The 20,820-nt window shown below is 56.5% G+C and overlaps 1 protein-coding gene across 1 annotated transcript; it reads right to left on the reverse strand.

Moving 5' to 3' along the window:
• Positions 1 to 17,884: 17,884 nt before the first annotated feature.
• Positions 17,885 to 20,190, reverse strand: LOC106732411 (uncharacterized). The gene is made up of 2 exons (XM_075905777.2): positions 19,538 to 20,190; positions 17,885 to 18,518 (listed from the first exon to the last, which is right to left on the reverse strand). Exons 1-2 carry the CDS (start codon positions 20,058 to 20,060, stop codon positions 17,917 to 17,919), a joined length of 1,125 nt encoding a protein of 374 aa, XP_075761892.2. The 5' UTR covers positions 20,061 to 20,190; the 3' UTR covers positions 17,885 to 17,916.
• Positions 20,191 to 20,820: the final 630 nt, after the last annotated feature.

The raw sequence follows: 20,820 nt of genomic DNA on the forward strand, positions 1-20,820 counted from the left end.
CCACCACAGAAGTATTTAACTTCTAAAAGGAGCACAACACAAAACATAAGCAGAAATGAACAGAAAGTCACAATAATGAAATACCTACAGGCTATATGGAAAACCTTCTTAAACACTGTGGCTGCGTCTAGACTGGCAAGTTTTTCCACAAAAGCAGCCGCTTTTGCGCAAAAACTTGCCAGCTGTCTACACTGGCCGCTTGATTTTGTGCAAAAGCACTGACGATCTACTGTCCGAAATCGGTGCTTCTTGCACAAATACTATGCTGCTCCCGTTTGGGCAAAAGCCCTTTTCCAGAAATGCTTTTGCGCAAAAGGGCCAGTGTAGACAGCTGAAAGCTGTTTTGCACAAAAAAGCCCCGATGGCAAAAATGGCGATCGGAGGTTTCTTGAGCAAAACCACGTCTAGATTGGCATGGAAGCTTTTCCGCAAAAAGTGCTTTTGCAGAAAAGTGTCCGTGCCAATCTAGACGCTCTTTTCCGCAAATGCTGTTAACGGAAAAACTTTTCAGTTAAAAGCATTTGCAGAAAATCATGCCAGTCTAGACGTAGCCTGTGATAGACATGGGTGGTTGGTGAAGGTAGGGCTGGGGGAGACTGAGTCCCCCCTCCCAAATCCGGAGGTGGGACTGCACCAATTGTAGGTCCCACCAACCACAGGGAGGGGACAGGGGCACACACGTGCTCTCCTCAAGCTCTCCAGCCCCAGAGCACTGGGGGAGGGAGAAGGGCATGCGGCGCAACCCTAGTCCCGGAACACTGGGCGGGCAGGCACCGGGGGCAGCAACACTACACAAGGTGTTCTGGGGTTGGAGCCATGCCTGGTGGTTTGGGAAGGCAAAGCCTAGGCCTAGGCTACTGGATGCCCATGGTGACAGAGGCTTAAGCTGTTGTTAAGGCCAAAAGTGCAACAAAGACGACTCCAGGAAGGATTGGTCCAGCAATGGCTAGTAGTCAAGATGGTCAGGGATGCACCCTTATGCTCTGGGTGTCTCTAACCTTCTGCCTGAGGCGGTGTGTGGTCAAGTCTCCTGGGCAGTAGGGTGGCCTAGTGGTTAGGTGCTGGCGTTAGCTGGTGGCAAAGGGGTGTAGGCGCCTGCCGCTGGGGCCCCAGGCCTAGGAACTCAGGGTCTCTTTTCTGAGTTTAGTTCTTAAGTTTGGGGGTATGGCCACAAGAGTTTAATTTCCCCCTCCTCAGTGAGGGGTCCTCGTAGGGTTTTCCCCTTTTGTGCCGGGGAGGAGGGAGGGGAGTAGAGGCTTACGTGTGCCTGTGGTTGACCCAGTATACAGCTCTGCCTCAGGTCATGCAGAGAGCAGAACTAGCTTCTGTCTCTTCACTGGTCAGCCCCTAGCTGAGCCAGATTCCTCTTTTTTAGCCTCCCTCCAGGCCTGGCATTGGCTGAAGGTAAAACAGGGCGAGGCTAGTTGGGCAAAAGGGCTTTGTTTAGCTCCTGCACTGGCAGGCTCTCCTCTCACTCCCTCGGGGTACGTCTACACTACAGAGTTAATTTGAAATAACAGCAGTTATTTCAAATTAACTTTAATAGCTATCTACACACAGAAACCGCTATTTCGAAATAAATTCGAAATAGTAGAGCCCTTATTTTGAATTAGGTAAACCTCATTCTACAAGGAATAACACCTAATTCGAAATACGTGCTGTGTAGACACGTATTTCGAATTAGGGGGCCTCCAGTCCTTCCCAGTTCCCCCGGTGGCCACTCTGGGCCAAACCAGGAAAACTTGTCTGCGCCCCACCTATCCCTGGAGCCCTTAAAGGGGCAGACTCTGGCCACAGTGCCTGTGCCAGGTGCAAGCCTGCCAGCACACAGTCAGCAGACCGTGCACCTGGCACACCATGAGCCAGTCACCTGCTGCCACCCAGCCTCCAGGACCAGGCTGGTGGCTCCCAGGGGCTGCAAAAGGCGGGCGCCATCCTGGTCAAGTGCGGAGATCGTGGGCCTCATTGAGATTTGGGGGAAGGCCTCCAATGCCCACGATCTCCACACTAGGCGCAGGAATGCGGCCGTCTACAGCCGCATGGCTGCCAGCCTGGCCACCAGAGGCCACATGTGCAGCCAGGAGCAGATGTGGACAAAAATTAAAGAACTGTGGCAGGCCTATGCTAGGGCCTCCCAATCAGGGGCTGACCCAGAGGCCTGCCCCCACTATGAGGCCCTGGACTGCATCCTGAGGGGTCAGATGGTCCATGTCCCCCTGGGCATCATTGATCCCGGGGGCAGAGGGCCCTGCCTCTGACACAGGGGAAGAGGAGAAGGAGGACGACGGCAGCAAGGAGCCTGCCCTGCACCCAGGAACCCCGAGCCGAACCAGAGAGCCTGTCAGCAGTCTCATCCGAGGCTGAGGAGGCCTCCACATGTGAGTGACATCACGGTCCCCTTATGCGGGGCGGGAGAGGAGGGGGAGCCCAGGGACCTTACCCCGGGGAGAGACACTGCACACTGCCCTCCCTCTAGATGCCCCCTCTACACAGCAGCAGGGCACATCTCCCCTCCCTCCCACACACACCACACTATAGGCAGCCCAGGGGCTGGGGTGCAGTCTTGGGCTCACACTACCAGGGATAGCAGGACGTGAGCCTGCAGAGGGGGGCTGGGTTTCACCCACTGTGTCCCCAAGGAGAACTGACCACTTCTCTTGTTTCACCACAGCCGCAGCACCTACGAGTGCTGGATGCACCACCCCGCCTGGACCCTCCACCTGAACCCGGGCCAGCAGGCACACCCACAACCTGGAGGAGTTCCAGAGGCTGCAGTTGCAGGGACAGCAGGTCCACAGCCAGGAACCGTGGGTGCAAGAGAACCTGCAGCTGTGGCGGGAGAGCCTAAGGGAGCTCCGGGAACAGGGCCGTGCCCTCCACGAGGACCTGCAGGCCCTAGCGGACCAATTGCTGCCTCCTGCTGCTCCAGCCCCTGCGGCCACCCCAGCTAGTGCTCCTCCTCCCACCCCTGCTCCCCCTCCTGCTTCTTTCACACCCCCATCCCTCTTGCCCCACCCTCCACACCCACTCCCCCCCCCGACGCCCCTACACCCGCAGTGCAGCAAGACAGGAGAGCCAGCAAGACCCCCAACCCTGAGCTTCCGCTCCCCCTTCCTCCCCTTGCCTCCCCCTTCCAGCTCCCTCCTCCCAGGTTTCCCCCCTACCCTCTCCCGCCCTCATTCCCCCTCCCTACTCCCACCCCAGTTATGTGAAATAAAGACCTTTTTTTGTGGCAACACAGGTGTTTTTATTGTAGATCAGGAAGGGGTGTTAGGAAGGGGAAAGAGGGAGGAGGTGGGGGGTGGAATGTAAAGCACAAGGCCCCAGTGAGGCATGCCAGTGGGACTTCAGTCCTTGTCCGCCTGGAAGCTCTCCCGTAGGGCTTCCTGGATGCAACAGCCCCCCAAAGGGCCTCCCGGCTGGCAACCATGCGGGGCTGTGTGTACTGGCCAGGCATGCGGTCAGCCTCTGCCATCCAGGCTGGCAGGAAAGCCTCCCCCTTCCTCTCACACAAATTGTGGAGCACACAGCACGCTGCCACCACGTGCGGCATATTGTGCTGGGAGAGGTTGCGGCGGGTGAGGAGGCATCTAAACCGTGCTTTCAGTCGGCCAAAGCCCCCCCTCGACCACAATGCGAGCCCTGCTGAGCCTGGCATTGAAGGCCTGCCGAGAGAGGCTGAGGTGTCCTGTGTAGGGCTTCATCAGCCAGGGCTGTAGGGGGTAGGCCGCATCCCCCCATCAGGCACACTGGCATGTCCACGTCCCTGACTCTGATGTGGCAGTCGGGGAAGAAAGTCTCGACGTGCAGTCTCTGGCACTTGGAGGAGTTGCGGTACACCCGCGCGTCATGTGCCTTGCCTGACCAGCCCACATTGATGTCCGTGAACTGGCCCCGGTGGTCAGACACGGCCTGCAGGATCACAGAGAAGTACCCCTTCCCGTTGATGAAGAGGGAGGCCTGGAGGTCTGGGGCACAGATGGGGATGTGTGTCCTGTCGATTGTCCCCCCCGCAGTTGGGGAAGCCGAGAGTGCCGAACCCCTGGATGACTGCATCCAGGTCGGTGAGGCGGACGACGCTGCAGAGCAGCACCCTGTTGATGGCCTTGACCACCTGCAGAGAGACACACAAAACTGAGGGTCACTGGGCCGCCCAGGTGGCTGGGAGTGTTCTTTCCCCGCCACTGCCCTGTGCCCCACTCCCAGGAGCAACCCCCGCTGCAATCCTGGCCACTGCGGGTGGTCTGTAGCGCGGCCGGGACGGACTGACCCCTACCAGGGAGGGCACTTACACCACCTCCTCCCCATTTTCCCTGGGGCAGCCTACGCCCTCCTTGCAGCCCCCTGTCCTGGCCCAGTTGCCGGTGAGTGCCGTACCTGCATGAACACCACTCTGACGGTGGCTCTCCCCACGCCGAACTGGTTCCCGACGGATCGGTAGCTATCCGGTGTGGAGAGCTTCCAGAGGGCGATGGCCACACGCTTGTGGAGGGGAATGGCATGCATGTGTCCCATCACTGCAGAGCAGGGGCAAGGCACTCGCAGAGCTCCAGGAAGGTGTCCTTCTTCATCCTGAAGTTCTGGATCCACTGTTGGTCTCCCCAACATGCCAGGACAATGTGGTCTCCCCAGTCACTGCTGATGTCCAGATGCCAGATGTGGTGGGGCACGCAGGTGTCTGGGCGCCGCTCCTCCAGGGCCCCCAGGGAGGGCAGGGGGGCAGGTCAGGGGGCTGGCCTGCAGCAGAAGATGCCAGGCAGCCTCCAGAAATTGCTGCCAGGCTTGCAGCAGGATGTTTAACATGAGCACCAGAGTGCCCAGGGGCGTCTCTGGCTCCATGGTGCCGAGTGCTGCGGTGTCCCAAACAAGAGCAACCGAAGCAGATGGAGTTAAAAACGCTTTGCTGTCCCTCAGTGATGTAGGCAAGCAAGCGGGAAAGCTGAGAACTGGCTGTCCAGGGAAGTCCCTTTAAGCACAAGCCTCAGATAGCCTCAGACAGCAGCCACACATAGCACCTACTGACCTGATGCCCTGCTGGAACAGGTGTCAGCTGTCCTTAAATGCGATCCAGCAGCCAATCAGTGTGGACGTGCTATTTCGAAATAGCAAACCACTATTTCAAATTAGTTTTTGGGTCTAGATGCATTATTTCGAATTAGCTAATTTGAAACGCCAATTTCAAACCCTAACCCTTCCAGTTTGATTGGACAACGGGTCATGGAGCCTCAATTATCCCATTCTGTTCATTCCATCTGATGAATTTGGCACTGGCCAAGACAGAAGACAGGAAACTGGGTTAGATGGACAACTAGTCTGACCCAGGATGGCTGGGCTTATCTTCTTAATGTATTGTGATCAAATAGTTCTGAGGTACATGGGAAAACATATTCCTAAAGATAGCTGCTAGAGCATGTTAGCATCAGTCATGGTATGAAGCCATGAGACGGAGCTAAAACTGGAGCCTCAAACCACTAATGAAGCATCTCGGAGAGCTAAGGAACAAATGATTGCTCTGCAACCATGGGGACTTTCTGTTTTTAAAGAAAAGTATGTGGAGTGTTTGCAGCTGAGCAATGAGCCTCTTAATGACACTGAAAGTTGGTAGAAGCATAGAATATTAGGACTGGAAGGGACCTCGAGAGATCATCGAGTCCAGTCCCCTGCCCTCACAGCAGGACCAAATACTGTCTAGACTAACCCTGATAGTCATTTATCTAATCTACTCTTAAATATCTCCAGAGATGGGGATGCCACAACCTCCCTGGGCAATTTAGTCCAGTGTTTGACTACCCTGACAGTTAGGAATTTTTTTCCTAACGTCCAACCTAAACCTCCCTTGCTGCAGTTTAAGCCCATTGCTTCTTGTCCTATCCTCGGAGGCCAAGATGAACAAGTTTTCTCCCACCTCCTTATGACATCCTTTAAGATACCTGATATAAAGGTAGAACGGTGATAACCTATTCTGGAAACTATAAGGTTAACTTGCTGAAAAATATTGGCCTTTACCTGTTTATATATAGGCTTGACTGCATTAAAATATGGTTAGCATTGAACTACAGTGTGACTATGGGTATGTCTACACTACAATGTTAGTTCGAACTAACGGATGTTAGTTCGAACTAACATTCATAGGCGCTACACTAGTCCTCCGCTAGTTCGAATTTAAATCGAACTAGCGGAGCGCTTAGTTCGAACTAGGAAAACCTCATTTTACGAGGATTAAGCCTAGTTCGAACTTACTAGTTCGAATTAAGGGGTGTGTAGCCCCTTAATTCGAACTAGTGGGAGGCTAGCCCTCCCCAGCTTTCCCTGGTGGCCACTCTGGCCAACACCAGGGAAACTCTATTGCCCCCCCTCCCGGCCCCAGACCCCTTAAAGGGGCACGGGCTGGCTACGGTGCCCGTGCCAGGTGCAAGCCTGCCAGCACCCAGCCAGCAGACCCTGCACCTGGCACGGCACAGAGCCACCCACCCGCTGTCCCCCAGCCCACCCCCTCTTCCCGGGACCAGGTTGGCGGCTCCCGGGAGCTTGCCCGGGACCGCAAGAGGCGGGCACCTTCCTGGGCTAGTGCGGACATCGTGGACCTCGTCCACGATCTCTGCACTAGGCACAGGAAAGTGGCCGTCTAGGGCAGGATAGCTGCCAGCCTGGCCACCCAGGAGCAGGTGTGCATGAAAATCAAGGGGGTCCACTGAGACCCCCGACCCTGAGCCCTGAGCCCTGAGCTTACAATGGCCGTACTAGGTCAGACCAAAGGTCCATATAGTCCAGTAGCCTGTCTGCCGACAGCGTCCAACCCTAGGGACCTTGGAGGGGATGGACCGAAGACAGTGACCAAGCCATTTGTCTCGTGCCATCCCTCTCCAGCCTTCCACAAACCTTGGGCAGGGACACCACTCCTACCCCCTGGCTAATACCACTCCATGGACCCAACGTCTACGACTTGATCTCACTTCCCTTTAAACTCTGTTCTAGTTGTAGCCTTCACAACCTCCTGCAGCAAGGAGTTCCACAGGTTAACTATTTGCTTTGTGAAGAACAACTTTCTCTTACTAGTTTGAAGCCTGCTACCCATTCCTTTCCTTTGGTGTCCTCTAGTCCTTCTTTATGGGAACTAATGAAGAACTTTTCTGTATGCACCCTCTCCACCCCACTCCTGCTTTTAGAGACCTCTATCCTGTCCTCCCGCCGTCTCCTCTTTTCTAAGCTGAAAAGTCCCAGTCTCTTTAGCCTCTCTTCATCTGGGACCTGTTCCCAACCCCTGATCATGTTAGTTGCCCTCCCCTCTCCCAACCTCTCTCTTCCCCTCTCCCACCTCCTTTTCCCAGTCTCCCCCAGTTTTGTTCAATAAAGACAGATTCCATTTTGGAAGAAACGTTATCTTTATTTTGTATATCAGGAAGGGGTGCTAGGGAAGGGTAAGTGGAAGGAGGTGAGGGAGGAATGGGGCACCAGCCCCCGATGGGGAGGACTGGGCTGGCTCTGCGGGCTTCTGGGGGTGGAAGCTCTCCTGCAGCCCCCCGATTGCCCCCTCTCACCAGATGGCAGCCTGCGGCAAGTGCAGTCGGGCTGATGGCCGAGTGCTGTGATGTGCCCAGTGTGGGCACTCCAAGCCAGGACTGGTTTGAAAGCGGGGCACCCCTGAGAACTGTCTGTCCGGGGTGGGGGTTGGGTCCCTTTAAGTGCAGCCCTCGGCTAGCCTGAGACAGCATCTCCACGCTCTAAGTCCTCCTCTGATGCCCTGCCGGCACTGCTTCCGGCCATCCTTAAGCCCTGTTCAGGGTCCACTCAATGTGGACATGCTAGTTTGAATTAGCAAAAAACTAATTCGAACTAGTTTTTAGTTCTAGACGTGTTAGTTCGAATTAGCTTAGTTTGAATTAACTAATTCAAACTAAGTTAGTTCGAACTAACTCTGTAGTGTAGACATACCCTATCTGATTAAAATATGACCATAAAATCCATTGTTGCTATCGCTGTTATAATTGCAACAAACCTGATGTAAGTGTGGCCAGAAAGGGCTAAGCATGCTGCAGGCTAACTGACCCAGAGTCAAAGTGTACGGATATGAAAGGTCTCAAGATATGTCTACACTGCAGCACTAATTCGAAATAACTTAGTTCAAATTAGTTAATTCGAACTAAGCTAATTTGAATTAGCGTATCTAGACAAAAACTAGTTCGAATTAGCATTTTGCTAATTCGAACTAGCACGTCCACACTGATTGGATGCTGGGGCGCACTTAAGGGCAGCTGAAACCGGTTCCAGCAGGGCATCAGGTGAGTAGTTGCTTTGTGTGGCTGCTGTCTAAGGCTCGTGCTTAAAGGGAACCGCCTGGACAGCCGGTTCTCAGCTTTTCCGCTTGCTTGCCTACCTCGCCGAGGGACAGCAAAGCGTTTTTCTCTACGCCTGTCTGTGTCGGTGCTTCCCTTTGGGGATGCCACTACAGTTGGCAACATGGAGCCAGAGCTCGCCCTGGGCTTTCTGGTGCAGTTTTTGGACTTGCTGCTGCAAGCCTGCCAGCAATGGCTGGAGGCTGCCTGGCACCACCTGGTGCATGTCAGCCCCCTACCTCTCCGCCTGGCCTCCCTGGGGTCCATGGAGGAGCCGCAGCAGCACCCGGATGCCAGTGTGCCCCGCCGCATCTGGCGTCTGGACACCAGCAGCGACTGGTGGGACCGCATCGTCCTGGAGTGTTGGGGAGACAGACAGTGAACCCAGAACTTCAGGATGAAGAGGGACACCTTCCTGGAGCTCTGCGAGTGGCTCGCCCCTGCTCTGTGGCGACGGGACACTTGCATGAGGCCCGCCATCCCCCCTCCAGAAGCGTGTGGCCATCGCCCTCTGGAAGCTCTCCACGCTGGACAGCTACAGATCTGTCAGGAACCAGTTCGGCGTGGGGAGATCCACCATTGAAGCAGTGCTCATGCAGGTACGGCACTCACTGGCCACTGGGCTGGGGGTGAGGGGGGCTGCAAGGAGGGGATGGGCCGCCCCAGGGAAAATAGGGGGGGAGGCAAAAGTGTCCCGCACCAGAGGGTTCAATCTGTCCCAGCCGTAGTACACACCGCCCCGGGGGGGGGGGGGCAGGGTTGCTTCCGGGAATGGGGCACAGGGCAGTGCCAGGGAACGAACACTCCCAGCCCCCCCAGAGCCCCAGTGATTCGCGGTTTGCTGTGTCCCTCTGCAGGTGGTCAAGGCCATCAACTGGGTGCTGCTCCGCAGGGTGGTCCGCCTCGCCGACCCAGATGCCATCATCCGGGGGTTCGGCGCCCTCGGCTTCCCCAACTGCGGGGGGAGGGCCATCAACAGAACACACATCCCCATCCGTGCCCCAGAGCACCAGGCCTCCCAGTACATCAACCGAAAGGGGTACTTCTCCGTGCTCCTGCAGGCCGCGTGTGACCACCGGGGCCAGTTCATGGACATTAATGTGGGCTGGTCCGGCAAGGCACATGACACATGGGTGTACCGGAACTCCTCCATGTGCCAGAGGCTGCAGGCCATGACCTTCTCTGACCGCCACATCAGGGTTGGGGATGTGGACATGCCCGTGTGCCTGATGGGGGATGCGGCCTATCCCCTACAGCCCTGGCTCATGAATCCGTACACGGGGCACCTCAACCCCTCCCGCCAGGCCTTCAATGTCAGGCTCACCAGGGCCTGCATCATGGTGGAGGGGGCCTTCGGACGATTGAAAGCACAATTTAGGTGCCTCCTCACCCGCCTCGACCTCAACGAGCACAATATCCTTCCTGTGGTGGCAGCATGTTGTGTGCTGCACAATTTGTGCAAGAGAAAGGGGGAGGCTTTCCTGCCAGCCTGGATGGCTGAGGCTGAGCGTATGGCTGGCCACTACGCTCAGCCCCGCACCGCCGCCATCCGGGAAGCCCAGCGGGGGGCCGTCCGGATCCGGGAAGCCCTGCGGGAGAGCTTCCAGGTGGAGGAGGAGGACTGAACTCTCCCTGCATGCCCCACCGGGGCCTTCTTCCACCCTCCCCTCTTCCCCTCTCTAACACCCCTTGCTAATGTCAAATAAAGACACCTGTTTTGCTAACAAAAATCTCTTTTTATTTTACATAACTGGGGTGGGGGAAGGAGGAGTGAGGGTGTGAGAGGGGAGGGGAAACCTGGGAAGAGGGAGCTAGAAGGGGGAGGAAGGGGAGGAAGGGAAGGGAAAGCTCAGGCTTGGGGGTCCTGCTGGCTCTCTCGTCTCGCAGCACTGCGGGTGTGGGAGTGTTGGGGGGGAGTGGGTGTGGAGGGTGGGGCAGGAGGGACAGGGGTGAGGAAGAAGCGGGAGGGGGAGCATGGGTGAGAGGAGGAGCGAGAGCTGGGACAGCCGCAGGGGCCGGAGCAGGAGGAGGCAGGAACCTATTGACCAAGGTCTGGAGGTGGCCTCTGAGGGCATGGCCCTGCTCCTCCAGCATCTCCACACTCTGCTGCCGCAGCCGTAGGTCCTCTTGGACCCAGTGGTCCTGGGTGCGGAGCTGGTGCTCCAGGAACTGCAGATGCCGCTGCTGGTACTCCTCCTGGTTACTGGCGCACCTGCTGGCCCGGGTGCAGGTGGCTGTTGCAGGTGGGGTGGTGCGCCCTGCAGTCCCAGCTGCTGCAGCTGTGGTGAAACAAGAGCAGCGGTCAGTTCTCCCTGGGGACAAGGTGGGTGAAACCCAGCCCCCCCTCTGCAAGGCCAGGGCCCCTGCATGACACCCAGCTGCTGCTCCATGGTGGGCAAGGCCCAGGTGCATGGTCCCTGGGCTCCCTCTCCCCCCACCCTCCCGTACACATTAGGGGAGCATGATGGCACTCACATGTGGAGCCCTCCCCGGCCTCGGACAACACAGGTGATGTGCTCTGTGGGGTTCCTCGGGGGTCCTGGGTCCTAGGCAGGCTCCCTGCAGGCTCCTGGCTCTCGGTGTCCTCCTGGCTCCTCCTCCTCCGTGTCCGGGACGGGTCCCTCTGCCATGGGGTCGATCACCACCCGGGGGGCATGGACGGCATGAGCCCCCAGGATGCGGTCCAGGGCCTCAAAGTGGGGGCATGCCCTGGAGTAGGACTGCTGCAGGTCCTTTATTTTACAGCGGACCTGCTCCCGGGTCCGCAAGTAGCCTCTGGCGGCCAGGCTGGCAGCCATGCGGCTGTAGACGGCCGCGTTCCTGTGGCTAGTGCAGAGATCGTGGACATTGGAGGCCTCCCCCCAAACCTCGATGAGGTCCACGATCTTCGCACTTGACCAGGCGGGCGCCCGCCTCTTGCGGCCCCGGGCAGACTCCTGGGAGCTGCCAGCCTGGTCCTGGGAAGGGGGGAAAGGCTGGGTGGCAGCGGGTGGCTGGCTCATGCTGTGCCAGGTGCAGGGTCTGCTGGCTGGGTGCTGGCAGGCTTGCAACTGGCACAAACACTGTAGCCAGACCGTGGCCCTTTAAGGGCTCCGGGGCCGGGAGGGGGGCAGAAGAGTTTTCCTGGTTTGGCCAGAGTGGCTACCAGGGCAAGTTGGGAAGGGCTAGCCTCCCACTAGTTTGAATTACGTGGCTACACAGCCCTTAATTTGAACTACTTAATTCGAACTAGGCGTTAGTCCTCGTAGAATGAGGTTTACCTAGTTCGAATTAAGCGCTCCGCTAGTTCGAATTAAGTTCAAACTAGCGGTTTGTATGTGTAGCGCCTATTAAAGTTAATTTGAACTAACGGCTGTTAGTTCGAATTAACTTTGTAGTGTAGACATACCCTCAGAGAGGGATAGTCTTGTCAATATATGTACAGTCATGTTAGAAAACTATGGTAATTAGGGCCAGTCAATGCTAGTTAGGGTAGGACTCTAAATGCAAACCTGTATTGCTAGAAATGAGGTGATATTGTGTGTGTGTTGTTAGAAGTTAGCCATGTAAATAAACAGTTACAGGCTATTAGTCTAGCTGTTGATTCAGAGAGCAAATTGACTAACAACATGTAGTGAATCATGGCTGAAATAATTTCATTGCCTAGATATCTCTTTAGAGTTTGTGATAAAATGCTTAATGGCTAAATTAACTTGTTAATTACCAAAATGTTTGAAAAAGGGAAGGTTATTCAACTTGTGCAGTAACTGAAGTTCTTTGAGATGGTTGTCCCGATGGGTGCTCCACGTTTAGGTGTGCCAGTGCCACTGCGCCCACCAGTCAGAGATTCTTAGTAGCAGTGCCCCTTGGCTGGCCACGTGCACAAGGCTCAGGTGTGAGGCACCTGGCGTATGCAATGCGCATGCGCGGCCAGCTGGCTCATCAGTTCTTCTTTGATCTGGACCCCCAACAGTATCCAAAGCAGAGTGGAGGAGGGTGGGTTGTGGAGCACCCTGTGGAGGAACCTCGAAGAACTTCGACAAGTATCCCTGTGGGTGCTCCACCTTTAGGTGACTACTGAGCAGTATGAAGGCTTGGAGGTGGGTCCTTCGGAAGGCTTGTTTCGGCTACTGAAAGTACTGAGCAGCTGTAGCCAGACAGAGGCCCCCCCATCACATCCATCTTGCTTGCCCCTCTGAGGTGCTTGGAGCATACAGGGCAAAGGGAGCAATAAAATCAGCATAGTCTTTGACAGAGACCCAGATATGCTGGCTCATCTGACCCCGGATAACTGTAAACACAGATACGAGAGGATGATCAAGCCAATAAGCTGACCGAGAGGCTGTGAGAACTGCCTTGGCTGGCACCTATATTGATACGATCACACACAGCCGTCCCTGGGAGAGGAATCTCCTGCTGAGAAAAGAATGCCCAGTACTCCCAATTTAGTTATCTCTCTTACAAGTATAAAGTAAGTTCACAACTCCCTTGTAAGAGGCTGGTGTCACAAAGATGGACCAGCACAATTTGGCATCTTAGATAAGAAAGAAAAATACGTGACCCCACGGGTATAAAGATGGGTCCAGCAGCACACTCACTCTGAGCATCAATCTACCATCTACCTGCTGGTCGGGTTAGGTAATTGCCTCCCGAGGTCAACAGGGACGCCCACCTCGTATTCATCTTTCCAAGGAATTGAGGGACCGATCCTGGCCTGACATTCTGGAATCGAGAGACGCATAAGAGGGTAAAAATTGTACCCGTATGTGCCTTTTGTTTTAGTGCATGCATAGAATAGAGCTCTTTAAAGATTAAGCTTTCACTTCGTACCATTATTTTCTATCTCCTGTTTTTCCTTTGCTACCATTTTAAGATCTGTATTTACTAGCAGTTAAGAAATAGAACAATAGCCATTGTAACCACATGCTTTATAAGTCCCTTTAATAAACCTGTAACCTGTTTAAGCTTTTAACTGACTCCTCCTGTTGCTGTAACAAAGCCAGACACAATCAAAAGAACTCCAGCCGGTCATAGGGGCAGACGCAGGCAGAGCTGTGCGTTTGGGTCTTGTCACTTCCACAGGACAGACCCTTTGGGGCATCCGTCGGCCTTCCCTAGGCTGCCCACTGTGAAGGGACCCTGTCCTAGCAGCTAAAGACTCAGATGTAAAACCCTTGGGGTGCCTGTCAGCCTCTGGCTGCCCACTGCGAAGGGACCCCGGTCCTAGCAGTTGAAGACTCGGGTGTATAACACACACACACACACCATGCACTGCCCTGATCATTCATCTGACAGAATTGGCATAGTCGGCAGGATTGTGCTACTGGTTCACATACAGCAACATGAAGTCAGTCACAATAGACATGGATTTTAGCTGTATAGAGAAAGAATTTGCCCGAGAGGGATGGGGCAACCCTAAGTGGGATAAGGAGATGTTAGAGAAAGATTGAGGACAATCAAAGGAAATCTGGGAACAGTTTTGTAACTTGCGAGCCATTTGCAAGATTAAAAAGGGAAAAGGGAAAGGTGCTTGCATTTGGCTGTTAAAGGGTGTGTGGCAAGCATCCTGCACTAGCTACTGGAACTTAGAAACAGAGCTGATGAGAGTTCAGCGAGAGAAGGAGGAACTGCGAAAACAATGCCTGACCCTAGATACCCAGGTGCGAACACTAAGGACATGGAGCACCTACAGGGACGGCTCCTCCCGATGTTAGAAAAGGAAGGGATTGCACGTAGAGAGAAATTAGAAGCTAAGCCACGAAGCATTAATAGAGCCAAAGTAAAAACTTCTCTGTGGCTAGATCCAGATGATTGGGACGGAGACATCTGGTATTCCGCTGACGATGAGCTAGCTTCCTATTCGCTAGGGTGTGAGTGTGTGCATACGATTGGATGACATAGTGATGAGTTAAAATGTGAGCGGAAGCCCATGTGGCTGCTCCTCAGATCTCAGCCATGGAGATACCGCAGAGGAAGGCTGTGGAGGCAGCCATTGCCCTCATGGAATGGACACGTAAGGCCGAAGGAGGCTGTCTGCTGAATATGGCATAAGTCAGTCTTATACAGTCTGGGTATGTCTACACTGCCCCGCTAGTTCGAACTAGCGGGGTAATGTAGGCATACCGCACTTGAAAATGAAGCCCGGGATTTGAATTTCCCGGAATTCATTTGCATAAACTGGGCACCGCCATTTTTAAATCCCTGCTCGTTCGAACCCCGTGCCGCGCGGTTACACGCGGCACGAACTAGGTAGTTCGGACTAGGAAGCCTAGTCCGAACTACCTAGTTCGTGCCGCGTGTAGCCGCGCGGCACGGGGTTCGAACGAGCAGGGATTTAAAAATGGCAATGCCCAGTTTATGCAAATGAAGCCCGGGAAATTCAAATCCCGGGCTTGATTTGCAAGTGCGGTATGCCTACATTACCCTCCTAGTTCGAACTAGGAGGGTAGTGTAGACATACCCTCTAAGATCCACGTGGACAGTCTCTGTTTGGAGATCCCTGAGATAGTAGTCCCTGAGATAGTTCTGAGGAGGAGACAAACAAGTGAAGCATTTTGTGGAATGAGTGTGTTCATTGCAAGTAAAAGGCTTCTGCCCTGTGGACATCGAGGCTACGTCTACACTGGCATGAATTTCCGGAAATGCTTAAAACGGAATACATTCCGTTTTCAGCTTTTCCGGAAAAGGAGCGTCTACATTGGCCACGGAGTTTCCGCGATAACGATGCGCTTTTCCGGAAAAGCGCGTCTACATTGGCGGCGCGCTTTTCCGGAAAAGCAAAAAGCCCGGAACCATTTTGAAAAGGGCAAAGGCCACCAGACCTTTCCGGGGACGGGGCCGGAGCTCCGTCCAGACGCGTGGTTAAAGGGGTCTCGCCGGGCAGCCGTTTGTCTCGTGCTCCCGTGCCTTGTGACCTCTGCCAGAGACTGGCACCCTTCACAGGGTCGGTGGTTGCCCTGTGAGTTTTGGGGACACCACCCTTTGGCCCCCCCACCAGCTTTTCCTGGCATTTTATTTTTTCTGCTCTGCACTGTCTGCTATGGAGCCGTGGGTGGCCATGTACCTGCTCGGGCCCCTGTTAGACCTGTACAGGTGCCTGGAGCTCGTGCTGCAGGCTGGTGCCCTGGTGTTCATGTACCAGGAGGCAGAGATTGCCTTGGACTCCCTCACCAGGGAGGTCCTGGCAACCGCGTGGCATCAGCACCCAACGATAGACCGGCCCATTTGGACTTTGGAAACGAGCACCGACTGGTGGGACCGTGTGGCCCTCGGACGATGGGACGACTACCAGTGGATCCGGAATTTCCGAGTGAGAAAGCGGACCTTCTTGATGCTGTGCACCTGGCTGACCCCCGCGCTGCAGAGAACCGCCACCCGGCTGCGGGCACCCATCCCCGTCAACAAGAGGGTTGCCATCGCGCTGTGGAAGCTGGCCACACCGGACAGCTACCGCTCGGTGGCACACCAGTTCGGGGTGGGAAGATCCACCGTTGGTGTTATCGTCATCCAGGTAAGTCCCAGGGGGAGTGAGATGGGGGGAGGGTGCTCCACTCCAGGCCCAGGGACACCCAAGACTCCAGGCTGGGTCGCTCAGGGGTTTCGACCGTCCCTCCCTTGCACCGGCCCACTGGTGGGCGTGGGGCGAGGGGGGCCCTGTGTGTGTGTGTGTGTGTGTGTACAGAGGGAATCAAGGGGGGGACCCAAGGGAGCGCACACTCACCCCTGGCTGTATGTAATGTGTTCCCTTGTGTTTCTCTGCACCCTTCTGCAGGTCGTCCACGCCATCAACGACGTCCTGCTGCCAAGAATCATCCGCCTGCGCGACGTCGATGAGACCATGGCCGGCTTCGCTGCCCTCGGGTTCCCCAACTGCGGGGGAGCCCTGGACGCCACCCACATCGCCATCCGGGCCCCGGAGCATCGAGCAGCCCACTTTATGAACAGAAAGGGGTACTGCTCCATCGTCCTGCAAGCCCTCGTGGATCACCGGGGTCGCTTTCTGGACATCTACGGCGGCTGGTCCGGCCGGGCACACGACGCCCGCATCCTCTGGAACTCAGGACTGTTTCAGAGGTTGGAGGCGAGCACCTACTTCCCCCGGCGGGACTTGACTGTCGGGAATGTGCCGATGCCCATCTGCATCGTCGGGGATGCGGCCTACCCCCTGATGCCCTGGCTCATGCGGCCCTACACGGGGCAGCCGGACCAGAACCGGGCCCGGTTCAACGACCGCCTCAACCGGGCCCGAAACCCAGTGGAGCTGGCGTTTGGACGGTTAAAAGGCCGCTTCCGTTGTTTGCTCACCCGTCTCGACATGGGTGAGCAGAATGCAACGGAAGTGCTGGCCGCGTGCTGCGTGCTCCACAATATTGTGGAGCGCAGTGGGGAGGCCTTCCTCCCTGCATGGGTGGCAGCTGAGGCATAGACCTTGGACCAGCCCGACACAGCTGCCATCCGCCAGGCGCGCCAGGAGGCGGTGCGCATTAGAGAGGCCCTGGTGGACATGTTTGCCCAAGCCCCGTAGCAGGGTCGCTTGGGTCACCCCAGAGTACTCCGTCCCAGCTCTTACCCTTCCCCACCTCCTCCCCTTACCTCCCCCCCCCCCCATAGTATAGTAAAGCGTCGGGTCACAGCACATCGCGGCCGTCATCGAGTCTGTTCGTCGGGTGCGTCGGGTGTAGTTAGGGTTTTTCTTTTAAGTTGGGCTAGGGTTTAGGCCACCATCGCCATCCTGAGGAACAGCCAACAGGATTTGGGACTTGTGTGGAAGGCTTACATCAGTGCCATCTTCAATGGATCTCCTGGCTGTTCCTCTCCTGAGGCCCGGAAGGACCAAAGGACTGACATGGCCAGCAACACCACAGTCATCCGTCGAGGGATCTCCTGGCTGTTCCTCTCCTGAGGCCCGGAAGGACCAAAGGATCGAGGTGGCCAGCAACACCACAGTCATCCGTCGAGGGATCTCCTGGCTGTTCCTCTCCTGAGGCCCGGAAGGACCAAAGGATCGAGGTGGCCAGCAACACCACAGTCATCCGTCGAGGGATCTCCTGGCTGTTCCTCTCCTGAGGCCCGGAAGGACCAAAGGATCGAGGTGGCCAGCAACACCACAATCGTCCTCCCTGCGCCTAACTTATGTTTTTGAATCTGTACTGTACTGCATATTGTAACCATTTTTTTCTGCTTGTTTGTTGCTATGTAAATATAGTTTCTGGTTTACATCTTTACTGAAAAGTCTCAGTATTTCTTTATGCGCCGCGAACCAATGACCACTGAAAAAGCCCCCCCCCCCCCCCCCCCCCCCGGTGATAGAGTCATGAATTTGTTGTCCACAGTTGTAACCCTCTTAAATTGAAGTGGCTAATTGGCATCTCACATAATTTCTGTACAGTTACTAGAGGAACACAATAACCACACAAGATTGAAATGAAAACAGAACTTTTTATTTACAAAGGAGGGGGGGGGGACCTTTAACTGCGAGAAGGAGGGGGGGACCTTTAACTGCGAGAAGGACGGGGGGGACCTTTAACTGCGAGAAGGACGGGGGGACCTTTAACTGCGAGAAGGACGGGGGGGACCTTTAACTGGGAGAAGGAGGGAGGGGCAGTTACTGGGACGGGTGGCCCCTGCGAGCGCCCCTCTGGGGGCGGACCTGCCCACGCTGGGCAGACCGCGTTGGGGCAGCCTGCACGCTGAGGTGCCCACGAGTAGGAGCACGAGTAGGAGCACGAGTAGAAGCACGAGTAGGAGCACGGTCTTCAGGGTCAGGGTCAGGAGCATGAGCAGGGTCAGGGTCAGGGTCAGGAGCATGAGCACGGTCAGGGTCAGGGGCAGGAGCATGAGCAGGAGCAGGGAGAGGAGCAGGAGCTGGGAGAGGAGCAGGGATAGGAGGGGGCATGGGCTGTGCTCCCGGAGGGATGGCGGGGGCATGCGGTCCGGCCATGCCATAGTGGATGGCATGTATTAAATGTGCCGTCAGGGTGCCCATTGTGGCACGCATCTCGCGGCATTCCTCCAGGAACGCAGCCCATCCCTCCTGCCGCCACTCCTGGTCCCCCTGCACACGCTCCGCAATGGAGGTCTGGATCCCCTCCACCGCGGTGACATGACGCCGAAGCAGCTGGTCCCGGTGTCGGAGCCTGGTCCTCCGGGCTTGGGCAGCTGGGGGTGCCGCTGCTGCTGGAGTCGCTGGTCTGGTGCTGGGTCCCGCTGCAGGGAAGAGAAGAAAGGACGGGTCAGTCAGGCAGGCCATCCACTGTCCCCACACTTCCATGCCCTCCACCCCAGAGCCCCAGGTGACCGCACAGTTGTGGCTTGGGCCCACTCAGTTCCCCTCCTGCTCCCGGGGGGTGTTGTATGTTGGCAAGAAGGACCACCCCTGGGAGTAGGGTCCTCCCTGCAGTATTGTAAGCACCGGTCTGTATCCTGGCTCCGTGCAGGGCAGGAGGGTGCTTGTGCTGCGTTCACCTGTGGAACTCCCTGCCGGTGGACACTGTGAAAAGCTTAGGGCTAATCACTGGTGTTTGACAGGGAGCGAGATGCATCCCCACGCAGTGCCTGGGAGCACACCTGTCAGTGGCGGTCTGGGCTCTCAGATCCCATTGCGTGCGATATCTCCTGGTCAGAACCAGAAAGGGTGACTGGGTGGGGGGATGTCCCATCCTTGCAGCAAAACTCAGGGGCCCATCTCCCTCCCACTATCCCTCCCGCAAGCCTGGTAGCCCAGGGACAGGTGTGGCCGCAGTGGGGACTTCCCTCGGGGAACCTGCCAAGGCACTGGGAGCAGGTGAGCGGCTCGGTGGCGGTCCACGGTCACAGGACTGTGACGCTGCACTTATCCCAGGAGCAGCTGGCTGTGCCTCACAGCCAGGCCTGGGACAGTGTGCCATTCCCTGTGCTGCACCCCTTGGTGGAGCAGCAGGCTCTGGGCTGAGTCCCTCGGGCCCTGGCCGGTTCTAGCCGGCATCCACCCTTCCCCCTGATCCCGCTGAAATGTGTGTGAGAAGCACGGTCCCAGCCGTGCCCGCAGATGCCTGCCACGGCCACCTGCCGCTCAGTTACCAGGCTGCACGTGGTTGCACGTGCTGCTAACTGCCGCATGCTATGCAGCGTGCAGCTCACGTGGCCTGAGTGACATGCTCTCCCCTTCCCCCCTCCGGACACTTGGGTCTCACTCCCCCCCGCCCTCCGCCCCCCGCCCTTTGGGAGTGTAACCTTCAAAGACTCACCAGTGGGTTCCTCCCCGGCCACAGAGGAGCTGCTGGAGGGGGCCTGCTGGGTGGCAACGCTGGCCTCCTCTCCCGAAGCGCCGCCGCTCTCGTCTTCCTCCTCCGGTTCGGTGGGACGAATGATCGGGGGGTGCTGGCAGGTGTCAACGGGGACAGCTGGGCCTTGCGGGGCTGGCTCGCCCAAAAATGAGTTCAGCCGCTCAAAATAGGGGCAGGCATCAGGCCCTGCTCCCCTCCCCTCCGTGGCCCGCACGTACCCCAGCCGCAACTCCTTAACCTTCGAGCGGACCTGCTCGCAGTTGCGGCTGGGGTGCCCTTGCTGGGCGAGGTTCCGGGCCATCCGGGTGTACAGCTCAGCATTCCGGCGGCGGGACTGGAGGTCATGGAGACCCTCCTCCTCCTCCCACAGGTCCAGGAGGGCCTCCAGCTCCCTGGGGGTCCAGGATGGGGCCCTGCGCTTCCGGCCCCTGGGGGCTTCCTCCTCTGCCCCGGGTGACGGTGGCTGACCACCTCGAGCTGCCATGCCTCCGCTGAGGTGGCTGGGCAGCACACTTGCCACGTCGCAGAGCTGGGAAGGGAGGTCTCTGGGGGCCTCCTGCCACGTGCGGCCAGTAGTGTGCGTGCTCTTTAAGCCCTCGGGTAATGCGGAAGTCCGTGGCTTCTATGGGGTCTCCCGCCGTCCAAACCGCTTTTTTACGTTTCTTCTGCTTTTCCGGAAAAGCTGTCTACACTGGCCCTTTTCCGGAAAAGCTTTTCCGGAAAAAGGACTTATGCCCGAGCGGGAGCATCGTACGGTTTCCGGAATAGTGGCTGATTTTGTACAGTACAGCATCGTTGCTTTTCCGGAAATTCAAGGGCCAGTGTAGACAGCTCGCGGCTTATTCCGGAAAAGCGGCTGATTCTCCGGAATAAGTGGTCCAGTGTAGACACACCCCGAGGGTATGGAGAGCCCTTTCCCTGTCGTTGCCATGAGGTTTGGGGAAGAAGACAGGTAAGTAAATTAGTTCATTACAATGGAATGAGGTAAGCACTTTGGGAAGGAGTTTTAGGATGGGTTTGTACGACCACCTTGTCCTTGTGGAAGACCATATGGGGGCGGGTCAGTCATAAGGGTACCCAACTCTCCCACCCTTTGTGCAGAGGTAATAGTCACGAGGAAGGCCACTTTCATGGATAGATGGAGAAAAGAGCATATAGCTAGTGGTTCAAATGGTTTGCCCGTTAGTTACCCTTAGCATGAGGTTACAGTCACATGCGGGGACTGATTCTTTAGTTGGTGTGAA

The sequence above is a fragment of the Pelodiscus sinensis genome, chromosome 23 (genome assembly GCF_052426305.1).
Source record: "Pelodiscus sinensis isolate ZL-2025 chromosome 23, ASM5242630v1, whole genome shotgun sequence".
NCBI classification, from domain to species: Eukaryota; Metazoa; Chordata; order Testudines; family Trionychidae; genus Pelodiscus; species Pelodiscus sinensis.

Excerpts from the sequence above, each read along its gene's own strand:
- LOC106732411 (XM_075905777.2), bottom strand. The coding sequence starts at position 20,060 with ATGGCAGCTCGAGGTGGTCAGCCACCGTCACCCGGGGCAGAGGAGGAA. Across the intron at positions 18,519-19,537 it reads GGCCGGGGAGGAACCCACTG|CGGGACCCAGCACCAGACCA; the intron begins GTGAGTCTTTGA and ends TCTTCCCTGCAG.